The sequence below is a fragment of the Girardinichthys multiradiatus genome, chromosome 8, assembly GCF_021462225.1.
Source record: "Girardinichthys multiradiatus isolate DD_20200921_A chromosome 8, DD_fGirMul_XY1, whole genome shotgun sequence".
Lineage (NCBI taxonomy): Eukaryota > Metazoa > Chordata > Actinopteri > Cyprinodontiformes > Goodeidae > Girardinichthys > Girardinichthys multiradiatus.
This window is the reverse complement of record NC_061801.1, coordinates 40,267,877-40,281,457: the sequence shown is the minus strand read 5'-3', so window position 1 is coordinate 40,281,457 and position 13,581 is coordinate 40,267,877. Positions and strand designations below refer to the sequence as shown.

The window sequence follows — 13,581 nt, the reverse complement described above, 5'->3', positions numbered from 1 at the left end:
TTTTGTTTCTAGAGGCTTTTTAATGATAATTAATTTAATGGTAAAAAATATACTTTCATCTTGTTCATCATCTTTCTTTTAGCACTGCATTAGTTTTTTTTTTGTTTTTTGGGTTTTTTTTACGTTTTGACTGCTTGAAATACTCAAACATCATCCACAGAATTTGTCTGCTTACAGTATCTTTAATAGGATTATAAACAGCAGGAAATATCTTCAAAAACGTTTTCAATTCATACTTTGTCTATTTCCAGTTAATAACTTTATGATGCTGAATGAAGTCACGTCTAACAAAATGCCTGGATCTGTTTTTTTTTATGAGTCAGAGCTACAAGTTTATCATACTAACAACTTAAGTGTCAACGATTTATTTTTCTTAAAAAAAGCAAAATTAAGTATATTGCTATTATTGGAGAGTTGTGCAGAAGTAAAAAAAACTGGTAGAAAAGACATTATATTTACCCCCCAAAAATTAGCTATAAGTAAAACACAAACGTTTGTTGTGCAAATGCTCCCAATGAGCACAATTTAAAAAAAAAAAAATCAATAAAAGAAATTGAAGATTATTATTGTATTAAAAAGTGTAGAAGAAAAATCATGCAAACAAAAAACAATGCAAACAGACAGACTGCTTTAGTTAAAATGCTGTTTTTCAGATGTTGTAGGTCTTGAGCAGGTATTAAAAAGCCAAACTAAGATTTATTTATATAGAACATTTCAAAACATTTCAAAAGTTGTCCTTTAATAAGTCTTTCAACCAAACATTAAATTAAACTATGAAAAACATTATTGCACCTAAACATTTAATACAATAACTAAAGAAACATAAAAAGCAAAGATTTGAAACTATTATTTATTAAATAAGTGTTAAGCCAACTCAGAATATGCTGTAAAAAAACAAAACATCCTTTCTGCTTCCATAAAATTCTAGAGAAAAACATCAGCCAGGTGCTGCTGATCAAATCGACAGATTAACTTATAATCACCAGCATGATCACCTGAGGAGGGATTTTGGGGGTTTCCATTGTATACACTTGTACATCATGTACATCAAAGAAAACAGCGATGACCTTAGAGAAGCAACAGATGCCCATCAATTTGGGAAATGTTATAAGGTAATTTCTAAACTATCTGGTGTTGCAATGGCCTAGTCAAAGTCCTGACCTCAGTTTGAAATAAATGCTTTATTGGGACCTTCAGAGAGCTGTGTAGACACAAACCTCAATGAACCAACTTTGGAAAGAAGACTGGACCAATATTTTTCCACAATGGTTTCTGTTGGAATACAATAATGAAGTTTTGTATCCTTATCTGTAAAACCTTAAAATTGGAAGATGGTGTACGTTCTTTTTACCATGACTGTAGTTCCATGCAGCTTCTGTTTGCATCTGACTTCATGAAATTAAAATGCATGTGTCAGCTAGTTAGCCTCAAAAAATTATGCTAGCTTTTCAAGTTGCAACAGGAACATTGAACCTTTGAGGCAGATTGGGCACAGAATGAAGCTGCATAACGTTTGGTTTGGGGGGGATTCAGGGCAACAAATGCCCCTTTATGTCATCCCTGCACCTGTGTGCAGGGATGGAGTTTTCTCAGAAAAAACACAAGCAGGGTGTAATTTGCAGAAATAGGCCACTCATTTTATACCGGTAGGCTGTGCAAAACAGAGGTATTACGAAGTATTTCCACCAAACAGGGTACCAGTGATGGTGTCCGTTAAGAGGTGACCCACAGGCTCACTTGAAAATATGAAGGGTGTACCATGCATTTGTTTTTAGCCCCCTGTACTCTGATACGCTGCAGTGAAATCCTTAGCAAACAACTGCCTTTAGCAGTCTCCTAATATAGAAATAGAATCCAGAGCAGACAGTAGAGGAGAAATTCACAGCAGGGTTAGGTTCTGCAACAACATTCCAAGCTCTGAACATCTCACAGAGCTCTGCTTGAGCCATCATCTGAACATGGAAAAAGGATGGACAACCTGCAGCTCTACCAAGACATGGACGTCCACCCATTAATAAGAGAAGTAGCCAAGAGGTCCATGGTAACTCTCGAGGAGATGCAGAGATCCACCACAAATCTGGCCTTTATTGAAGAGTGGCAAGAAGAAAGTCATGGTTAGAAGAAAGCTATAGGAGGATCTGTCTCTCTGTTGACCACAAGCCATGAAGGAGACACAGCAGACACATGGAAGAGGACGGTCCAAAGCTTTGGACCACTGGGCAACAGTCCCGTCCCTTTTCTCTTTAGCCCAGGAAAGACTCTTCTGACGTCTTTGGTTGAGGATTGACCTCATTCTTTACAGTCTGACACAAGAAATAACAGAAAATTATGCATTTTAAAAGAATAAATGTTTATTAATTTTTTGAGAAAAGATTAATCTAAATATGAATATTATGTCATTGATCAATTAGGCATTGACTACTTACAATAGTGATAAATGTCAAATACAAATAAAAATATTTCTTAGAGTGTATACTACGTTTAAAGAGGTTATTAATGTATTACTATTTCTGTTTTTGTTTTTAAACTACAAATTCAAACAAGTAATCCTCTAAAGAACAACTGATGCTCTCATCCATAAAGTATCACACCTGAGACACAAACATTTACTCTTCACTTGCTGTATAACTCTATTAACAAATCTTTTTAAACAACTTGTAATATTTACAAGGCACTACTAGTAATATCCATTACAAAATCTCAAGGTGTGTAAAGACCTGAATTGAATATTGCCAGCTCTTGCCACATGTAGTACTTAGGTCTTCCACCAGAGGGCAGATGACATGTATAGGATTTGATAGGTGCATCTGTGTGCAGTAACTCTTAAAGCTCTGACTCCAGCTCCAGTCCATACCTTGTGAATCCCCCCAAACCCTTGAATGAGCTTTGCCTCAGCAGTGATATGTTCATAAAGGAGCCAAAAAAATACTTCACTATCCTCTCAAAGCTGCAGTTATTCTGAGTGTTTATGTTTTTCTATCACAGTCTTCCTTCCACCTAACTTTCCATTAATATGCATGGGTACAGCACTCTGAACTGTTAGCTTCTTCAGCCGTTAAATTGTTCATAAATCTATATAATTTCACTTTTTGATTTTTTGTGATTGAATTGCGTAAATAAATTAACAATTTGCCGATAAGTCTTTAATGTAGTGCTATTATCCCTTTTATGCAGCTTTTCTCCCACACTTTTCTTTCCACTAAACTTTCCACTAATATGCTTGGATATATATTATGCTGTGAACAGCCAGCTCCTTCAGCAATGACCTTTCTGTGGCTTAACCTCCTTGTGGAGGGTGACGGTCTGTTTGCTGAACATCTGTCAAATCAGCACTCTTGTGTGGGACAGAAAATCCCTTTTTGTGCTGGTCTTATGCATTTGTTTATTTGTATTTGTTTTTCTTTGTTGAGAAATTGGGTTTTGGTTTTTCATTAGCAGGAAACCTAACACAGTTAAACACTTGAAACATCTTTCTGCGTGTACTGAATCCATACACGAGTGTTACCTGAATTGTTAAAATAAATTACATTTTGGATGATAATTTTTTTGAGACGCACCTGTGTTTCCTTCTTAATTACAGCTAATGAAAGCAGCCAATCGCGGCATCAAACAGCCAGTCAATCAAAGCAACAAATCTATTTTTCCTTCTCCCATGCATTAGTTGTGCTCTCAGAGTTTCTGCTCGCTCCTGCAGCCTCGGCAGCTGTGAGCTAGGTGGCCGCACACACGCATTTATCGCGCCCAGCTGAGGCAGCGCCAGACGCACATGGGCTCCGTCCTGCGCACCGGGGGATCTCCAGCAGCCGCAACCGAGAGGAGGGCACTGCCAGCCGGCTCGGGAGTAGCGCTCAGCCCGCCTGGACTCTCCCACTGACACACACACACTCACAGAGACACACACACAGCGAGAAACACGCAGAGAGGAGGTGATTTTTCCCGAGCTGCGCTTCGGCTGGAAAAGAAGAGCGAGTGGGGGGAAAACAGGCGAAAACACTCCCCTCTTCTTTTTATTTCCTGTCAGTTTGTTTTATTTCCTGCTGCCAGAAACCAGGAACCGGGACTGAAGTGAGCTGCATCTCCGAGGATGAAGCAAAACTAGATCTACGGTCGTGGCTCTGAGCTTGTTTTACTGGATTTATTCCGCTGTGGAGGAAGAAGCGACCCGGTGCGCACAGAAACCCTCTCTTCTTCCTCTCCTCTCCGCCTGTCTCTCCATCTATCAATCTGTCCAGCTCTCCTCCTCTATCTGTCCGTCTATCCGTCTGTGCTGTTTCCATGTTTGTAGGTCCGTGTGATTTTGCTAAAATGCATCATCAGCAGCGGATGGCAGCTTTGGGGACAGACAAGGAGCTGAGCGACCTGCTGGATTTCAGCGCGGTAAGGAGACGCACCTTCTCCGCCTTGTTAACGGGCCGCACAGCGACCACTTTAACATTTCCTAATGTTCTGATCCAGGAATTATTCCAACTGTTTTCACTCAAACTTCTGTGCTTGTTTTAGAGTAACTTGCAGAAACAAACTCTGTGCATATATTATTGTTTGAATTGATTGATTTTGTGTGTGTGTGCAGACAATTGTGATGCTGCATCAGTAATTTTGTTGTCTTGTAGATGCCAAACAGCGATTTGAAAATGTTCCCAACATCCATGGTAGTATATCTCATTTTAAGTCCTTTTCTTTCTCCCTGTTCATGTGTAGCCTGATGATTATTCTTATTTCTGACCATGAATGATAGCATTTAGTTTCTGCGCTCTGCAGCACAGAATAGAAATGCTCGATGCTGGATAATGAACATGCATGAGAAAATATGTGAATTTGTTGCACTTTCTGCAGCGTAATGTTAGATCTCCCAACTTTTTAAAATGTTTTTCCTCTTTGTTTGCAATGAACAGCTTGTGTTTTGAACTTGACGGACAGGAAATAGAGTCCCCCAGCTCTGCCATGTTTTTTTCTTGCGCCTCTCCCCCTGGGAGCAACTTTTGTCAGGAGGAGGGAAAAGAGAAACTGAAACACCCTGAAATGCAGCTAGGAAAAAACCTTCAGATGAAGGCTGTTATGAAACGTCCACAGGCATGTGTGCTGATGGTGCATGGAGATGCAAATCACAAATAGAAAAAGCAAGAAACTCCAATTTGTGCTATTACAGTGACTGGAAAGATATATTTAAATGCAGATATTGATCAAAATAAAAATGTTTTAAATTAGAACTTTAGCTCCTCTTAAAAATACATAAGGCCTCCAAAGAAAAATAGGAAAATATCTGAAAATGTAAAAAGACATTCAACCTGCACAAACCAAACTAAAATTGTTTCATTTTTATTGTTAATGACTTATTGTCTTTTTTGATAAATAAACTGTTTCACAATCATTTTTGTTAATTCAATTTTTCTTTTGTTCATGTTCTGTCTTTGACAGTTAAAGGATTATTATTATTATTATTATGTTTGTAACAAGTAAAAATTGTTTCAATGTTTTTTATTTTTTTCTTGTATTTTCTTTTTACCAGTAAAGTTACCAGTAAAAGACTAAAACAAATACGAGAGTTTTACCTCAACATAATGTAGACACTTATAAAAAATTAAAAAATAAAATGTCGACTTCTGATCTGAAGTCCCTCTGCAGTCACACATAAATACAGCAGATCAGGTCCCCATAAATAGGCCAATAAACATCTAATAAAATCACTGTAAACTCTTAATGGTGTGTACACGCATCCAACTCACTGTAGGAATGTTAATATTACCGTTTATTTATCTAATTCTTCCACCTTTTCAATTATCTTTACAGTTATTCTAAAATGTTGCCCCAAAAAAGCCTACAATAGGAGACATTACATCACAATTGAAGCAGCTGCATAAATAAACCCTTTGGATTAATGACAAATAAATAAAAACTCTTAATATGTAACCTGTAAATATGTCAAATTCTGGTTCACAAAGGTGATAGTTTTTGTTAAATTTCAATCAGCCTCTGTGGAACAGCATCCATCGTCAGCGTGTTCAAACAAAGGAGGGCAGCAGCAGCTAAAACGTGCCTCCTCTCTGTAATTTATGCGATTATCTGTCTTTACGTTGCCACAAGTCGACACCAGTGGCTCAGAGCAGTTAGGCAGGAGTATCGATAGAGATGCTGATAATCCCAAATAGGATCTTTTATCCTTGGAAATGTTTTCCCCTTCATTTACTGCGGCTAAGTAAAAGCGACCGCAGCGTCTGAAATACACACTTTCTCAGGCCCAACGTTTTACCCTGTCTGTGTTTCTTCCAAAAAATGTTTTGAAGACCCGGAAAGGCAGCGTAGCTCACAGAAACAGAGGCCCGATGTTCTCTCAGGGTCAGATGTGTCTTTCTGATTGGCCGAGCTCTCTCCTCTGCACAGCGTTACAGTAGCTCTGAGGAGTCAGCAGCATTCACTGGTTTAACCGGGGTTTTATGTGCTGTAAATGTCTAGAGCAGGTGGTGACTAGCTGTGGTGGTAATCTGCAATGTTTCAGTCAGATATGAATCGCTTCACTCCAAAATAAACCTTCACACATTTGGCTCCTATGATGGAAGAAATATTTTTTTCACTAAACTGAAACAGTTGATTTAAGTTTTCTGGTTCTTTTACACAGATGCTGAATGAATAATTAGTTTTATTAATATTGTGCTTGTGCAAGTTTTGTCTCTGATGGTGAGGACTGGGTGCTTATTGAAATGTGACCAACACATCAAGCAGAAAACCATCAATCATAAATGCTTGTCTTAAGATCCAGATAAAAAATTAACATTTCTGTGACCTTTGAACTGGACAGACAAGAAAACTTGGATAAATCTTACAGTCTGCAATCAAGTTAATCAGTCTGCAGTCCTTGAGGGCCGGTGTCCTGCAACCTCTTATAGCTTTCTGCTTCAACACACCTGAACCAAATAATTATGGCATTAGCAAGATTTTGGAGGTAATTTGGCCATTTAGTTCTGTTGGATTGGACCAGGGACACCACTAAATGGTTTAGGACACTGGTCCCCTAGGACACCCCTACAACTCCCTTAGATGTTTTTATTTAAAAAAACTGTATAGTCATCTCTTTAATGTAGGCAGCTACTTAGACTTAACCTTGACCAGATTGTCCTTGAGTTTGGGACCAGTTGTTCCAAAACTTTTCAGCTTCCAACCTGCAGAATAAACGTGGGAAAGACTCGTGACCCCAACTACTGATTGAGTATAAAAGCATTTCTACCAAGCCAGTCAAACAATGCTTTGGGAGATGAAAATCACTGTCTTACACCTTAGATTTGACATCTTTAGACAAATGATTTGATTATAGACTCTTTGGACATAATTAATGACTTGATCTTTGGCTTGTTGTATTTCCCTACCATACAATTAGTCTTGTTGGACCAGACTTGGGGCCTGACGCGAAGTAAAAGCCAAACAGGTGTCTGTGAGGAAGATGTAACATTCAAATGCAGAACTTGGACCTGTTTTACCAGACTTCTGACCTGACTAAATGAGAGTTGTAAATGTAAGACTTTGACCCTGGAATGGAACAAGTCTTAACCTTATAACCTTGACCTGTTCCTTTCTTAGGAATCCTAACTTGGGGACTTGTATAAATCAGGCTTGATGCTGTATTTGGTACAGGGAGATGCAGTTTTGTCATCCTGGATAAACCTGTTGCTCTTTTGGTTTCAGCATATTTGTTGGACCTGACTTAGTAAGTTGGAGGTTTCTTCTTAAGGTTTGACATTGAATGAGTGTTGATGTTGAACTTGGGTTCTTTCCTAACTTCAGCTGTTCCTAACTTTGGATGTATTAATATTTTTGGACCTGTTTTCCTAAACCTAAGACCTGACTAAAGTTACCTGTTTTTTACTTTGGGTATGATTTTAAATGAGACAGTACTGCTGTTGGGCGTTTTAGTTGCTGATGCAAGACATAGGCTCTGGAACAGCCTTAAATCCTGACTTGTAGACATCACATGTTACTCCTCACTTCTGGGAACTTGACTTGCAGTTAAAATCTTGATTAATAATAAATCAGTCTTGATGTTGTACTTGGTACATAGAGATTCAGGTCTTGGGCCTTGGATCTCTTGATTTCAAAATGCTTTTGGACTTGTTGGAAAGGACTTGGAACCTGAGTCAGAAGTTACCTATCCTGAGTAGAGATTTGATTTTGGGTACATTTTACTTGAGGCTGACTTGACTGATCTCGCTCTTTAATAAATTATATATTACTTTGGGCTAACTTACTATACCATTGGTCTTTTTGGACCATATCTTATACTGGACAGAATTTGGGCCCTGGGTGTACTTTTTGACCTTTATTTGTTGCTTATTTGTCTTATCGGAGATTATTTGTGGCCTACCTTGGACTTGGACCTTGGACTCACTGTAATTTTCAACTTGCTGGACTAGACAGGGACCTGACTTGAAAGCTCCCCATAGTTTTAGACATGTTGGAGTAGACAGGGGACCTGACTACGATGTTCCTGATCTTGGCTAAAGTTTTTATTCTAGATAAGATCATGATACTGGTCTTACTTCATGGAAATCCAGGTTCAGGACCCTAGATTTACATGCTAGTCTTGGTTTGCAACACAATGTTTGATTTCTGGGACTGCTGTGCTTTAACTTTGACTTATCTATGCTTTATGCTTGCTGGACCAAACATGGGACCTTACCTAAAAGCTACCTTCCATTATTGAGGACAGGACTCTGAATATCTTGTTTTTCAATGATGCATCCTGCAACGATTTGTTGGTCTTACAATTGAGACTTGATGTTTGACTTATAAGACCTTTTCTGTTTTTACCATGGGTTTGGGCTTATTGAACCAGAGCTGAGACTTGTCTAAATACTGTGACTCTGAATGAATAAATCCTTCTTGGTGTTGTACCTATTACACAGAGATGCAGTTTTTGGGTCCTAGATCTACTTGTTGGTATTGATTTTAAGACTTGATTTTTTATTTCTTGGGCATTACCTGAACCTTGCCTTGAACTAACTTTAGTCTCAGACTTGTTGGACTAGAGATGTTCTGTAGACTTGGATGTTGCTGAAATCGGCTAAGGATTTTATTCTTTATTTTTGGGCCCTGGAATGATGTGTTTTGATATTTAGGACTTGGTCTTTGACGCCTTCCCTCTTACCCTAAACATACTTGTCACAACCTTTAAGTTGTTATACTAAAAATAAAAGCTGTTTCTAAAGTCTGGCTTTTCATTTCAGGTTAGACTTTTAACTGAGTGCTCAATGAGAATTTAAAACATGCGTGTGACTTGCATATTTCTTTACTAGGATTTATAAAACTAACCCTAAACATGTATTAAAGAGACTATATTTGATAATTAAAATGAGAAATGTTGTTGGCATTAAAAAAAGTCTTAGTACCCAGTCCAAGTCATACAAAAACAAAACTCCAGTAAAAAAGTTTAAAAACCAGAGAAAGGGCATTAAAGGGGATTGGTCCAACCATAGTTGTTTGTTGAATGCTGACATTTTGGAAGGAAGCCTTTCATGCTAGCGTGCAGTGATGTAACTGTAGAGATGTTTCTTGCTGTTTGCAGCATCAGTGCTCTCAGAGGTAATGTGTTCTTTGTTTGTCTTGTAGATGTTTTCCCCTCCTGTTAGCAGTGGAAAGAACGGACCCACCTCTCTGGGGAGCGGACATTTCTCTGGCTCAAGTACGTCACTAACCACACCCCCTTCTTCCTCTTCTACTTCCTCTTGATCCTTTCTTTTTCCTCAATGCTCTCTCAGCCTCCTCCTCCTCTTCCTTCCTCTACACCTGCTTGCTGCTGGCTGTTGAAATATTCCTGTGATGGTTGCGATGTTCTGTACCTGCAGATGCAGTTTTGGGTTTTCTACTGTCTTGTTTTTTTTAACTGGACCTTACAAGGTATATGTAAGAAGTCTGAAAAAAGTAAATGTTAAAACAGCAGATGAAGTACAATTTGTCAGTGTTTGTTTTTGAAAATGACATAATTGTATTATTTTTGTTCATACGGTCTTTCTGCTGACTTTGCAGCACATATTTAGTGAAATTCCCAAGGCTTTTATAAGATCTTTGTTTTGCTGTAGTTCATAAAGTTTGTTGTTGAGCTGCTGGTGCTCATTCCTGATTGAGACTTCCTGTTTTTCTGATTTGCTGCTCTTATCCTTTCCTGCCTCTGTGTGTTGCTGAAATCGGTGGCTGTTCATAACACTGGTGATTAAATGCATTGTTTGGGTACAAAAACAGTTGAACAAGGTGCCACCATTATAAAGTGTTGTGGATTTTTACATACCTGCTCCTAAATTGTCTATCGAATACACTGCAGTTACATTACATTGCAGCTTATACAGACATTTTATTCATTCTTCTGTTGTCCAATAAGCACCAGTATGATGACCAATGACCTTTCTGACTTCTGAAAAGGGCAGGTAAACAAATATGGAGTATCTGCAACAATATTGTAATGGTTAATGGTTGTTGGTGCAATTTGTCTTTTATTAAGCCCTTGTTTAACTTGTGAATGTTTGTGTGCTTTAACCATTGCTAATCAAGATTGCAGCTCTTCAAAGTTGATGTTTTCAGGGTCTGAAGTTTGGGACCCACTGTAATCAGTTAGAAGAAACCAAGGTTGCGTGTCCCATTGTTTCTTGGTTGGATGTCAGATTGTGTTTTGATCCATCCTCTGTTGACACTGCCAGTCGTGGGCACTGTTTCGCTAATCCACTAACAGCTGATAGTGGAACAAATTTTTCGTTTACTGGATTAGAAACCATTTAGCAGTTTAGGTTAGGGGCTAGGAGTTTGTGCTAGCTTCTGCTTTTTTTAAATCTGTTTAGTGGTCATGCATTAGCATTGCTAACATTTTAGTTAGCAGAATTTGGCTTAGCGAAGGTAACTTATTGGTTACTTTAGCTGTGCCCACTACTAGACACAGCAACAGGGGATGCTGATGGCACTAAGGAAATTTTAACCTACATTTTAGCAATTTTCCCACCTTTTTGAAAATAATGAATAATTATTTGCTGAAATATATTTATAAGATCCACAGAGATCCAGCTTTGGAGCAGACTCAACTAGTGGGACTACACCCAGCCAACATTTATAGATGGGGCCCATCCCTGACTCCTTGTCAGGGGTGCTGGATAGTGCCCCTCCGAAGGACTCCATTATTCTGCTGGGGGACTTCAACGCCCACGTGGGAAACGACAGTGACACTTGGAGAGGCGTGATTGGGAGGAATGGCCTCCCCGATCTGAATCCAAGCGGTGTTTTGTTATTGGACTTCTGTGCTAGACACGGATTGTCCATAATGAACACCATGTTCAAACATAAGGGTGTCCATCGGTGCACTTGGCACCAGGACACCCTAGGCAGGAGGTCGATGATCGACTTTGTTGTCGTATCATCAGACCTTTGGCCGCATGTTTTGGACATTCGGGTGAAGAGAGGGGCTGAGCTGTCCACTGATCAACACCTGGTAGTGAGTTGGATCTGCTGGAGGAGGAGAAAGCCGGACAGACTTGGCAGGCCCAAGCGCATAGTGAGGGTCTGCTGGGAACGTCTGGCAGAGCCCTCGGCCAGGGATGTATTCAACTCTCACCTCCGGGAGATCTTTGACCAGATTCCGAGGGATGTTGGAGACATAGAGTCCGAATGGATCATGTTCTCCACATCTATTGTCAATGCTGCTGCCCGTAGCTGCGGCCGTAAGGTCTGCGGTGCCTGTCGTGGCGGCAATCCCCGAACCCGGTGGTAGACACCGGCAGTAAGGGACGCTGTCGAGCTGAAGAGGGAGTCCTATCGGCTGTGGTTGGCTTGTGGGACTCCTAAGGCGGCTGACGGGTACCGTGGGGCCAGGCGAGCCGCGGCCCGGGCGGTGGCAGAGGCAAAAACTCGGACCTGGGTGGAGTTCGGTGAGGCCATTGAGAAGGACTACCGGTTGGCCCCGAAGCGATTCTGGCAAACCGTCCGGCGCCTCAGGAGGGGAAGCAGTGCTACGCCAACACTGTTTACAGTGGGGGTGGGGAGCTGCTGACCTCGACTGGGGACATTATCGGCCGGTGGAAGGAGTACTTCGAGGATCTCCTCAGTCCTGCCATCACGCATTCCCTGGTGGAAACAGAGGCTGGGGACTCGGGGTCGGACTCTTTCATCACCCAGGCTGAAGTCACCGAGGTGGTTAAATAGCTCCGCGGAGGCAAGGCTTCGGGGGTGGATGAGATCCGCCCTGAGTACCTCAAGTCTCTGGATGTTGTAGGGCTGTCATGGTTGACATGCCTCTTCAACATTGCGTGGCGGACGGGGACAGTGCCTTTGGATTGGCTGACTGGGGTGGTGGTCCCCCTTCATAAGAAGGGTGACCGGAGTGTGTGTTCCAACTACAGGGGGATCACACTCCTCAGCCTCCCTGGTAAGGCCTACGCCAGGGTATTGGAGAGGAGAGTCCGACCGATAGTCGAACCTCAGCTTCAGGAGGAGCAGTGTGGTTTTCGTCCCAGCCGTGGGACACTGGACCAGCTCTATACCCTCTACAGGGTACTCGAGGGTTCATGGGAGTTTGCCCAACCGGTCCACATGTGTTTTGTGGACCTGGAGAAAGCATTCGACTGTGTCCCTCGTGATGCCCTGTGGGGGGTGCTCCAGGACTATGGAATCGGTGGCTCTTTACTAGGGGCCATCCGGTCTCTGTACAAGCGGAGCAGGAGTTTGGTTCGCATTGCCGGCTCTAAGTCGGACCTGTTCCCGGTGCATGTTGGACTCCGGCAGGGCTGCCCTTTGTCACCGGTCCTGTTCATAACTTTTATGGACAGGATTTCTATGCGCAGCCAAGGGCCGGAGGGGGTCTGGTTTGGGGACCAGAGGATTTCGTCTCTTCTTTTTGCAGATTACGTGGTCCTGCTGGCCCCATCTAGCCAAGACCTACAGCATGCACTGGGGCGGTTCGCAGCTGAGTGTGAAGCGGCTGGGATGAAGATCAGCTCCTCCAAGTCCGAGGCCATGGTTCTCGACCAGAAAAGGGTGGCTTGTCCTCTTCAGGTTGGAGGGGAGTTACTGCCTCAAGTGGAGGAGTTCAAGTATCTCGGGGTCTTGTTCACGAGTGAGGGAAGAATGGAGCGGGAGATCGACAAACGGATCGGTGCGGCTGCCACAGTAATGGGGGCGCTGTGCCGGTCCATTGTGGTGAAGAGAGAGCTGAGCCGAAAAGCAAAGCTCTCAATTTACCGGTCGGTCTACGTTCCTACCCTCACCTATGGCCATGAACTTTGGGTCATGACCGAAAGAACGAGATCCCGGATACAAGCGGCTGAAATGAACTTCCTCCGTAGGGTGGCTGGGCACTCCCTTAGAGATAGGGCGAGGAGCTCGGCCATCCGGGAGGGGCTCGGAGTAGAGCCGCTGCTCCTCCACATCGAGAGGAGCCTGTTGAGGTGGCTTGGGCATCTATACCGGATGCCTCCTAGACGCCTTCCTCGGGAGGTGTTCCAGGCACGTCCCACTGGGAGGAGGCTCAGGGGACGGCCCAGGACACGCTGGAGGGACTATGTCTCTCGGCTGGCCTGGGAACGCCTTGGGCTCCCCCTGGAGGTGCTGGAGGAGGTGTCT

General features: G+C 42.0%; 1 protein-coding gene across 5 annotated transcripts in view; it reads left to right on the top strand.

Moving 5' to 3' along the window:
* Positions 1-13,581, top strand: part of LOC124872883 (transcription factor 4-like) — a 272,600-nt gene that overhangs the window by 3,727 nt on the left and 255,292 nt on the right. For 4 of the 5 annotated variants that reach the window (XM_047373296.1, XM_047373299.1, XM_047373298.1 and 1 more), the window contains exons 3-5: positions 3,581-4,377; positions 4,611-4,649; positions 9,595-9,667. In XM_047373296.1, coding sequence (XP_047229252.1) covers positions 4,276-4,377; positions 4,611-4,649; positions 9,595-9,667 — 214 coding nt within the window. In that variant the 5' untranslated portion in view covers positions 3,581-4,275. The remainder of the gene's footprint in view (positions 1-3,580; positions 4,378-4,610; positions 4,650-9,594; positions 9,668-13,581) is intronic. The other variant, XM_047373297.1, reaches the window with a different exon arrangement.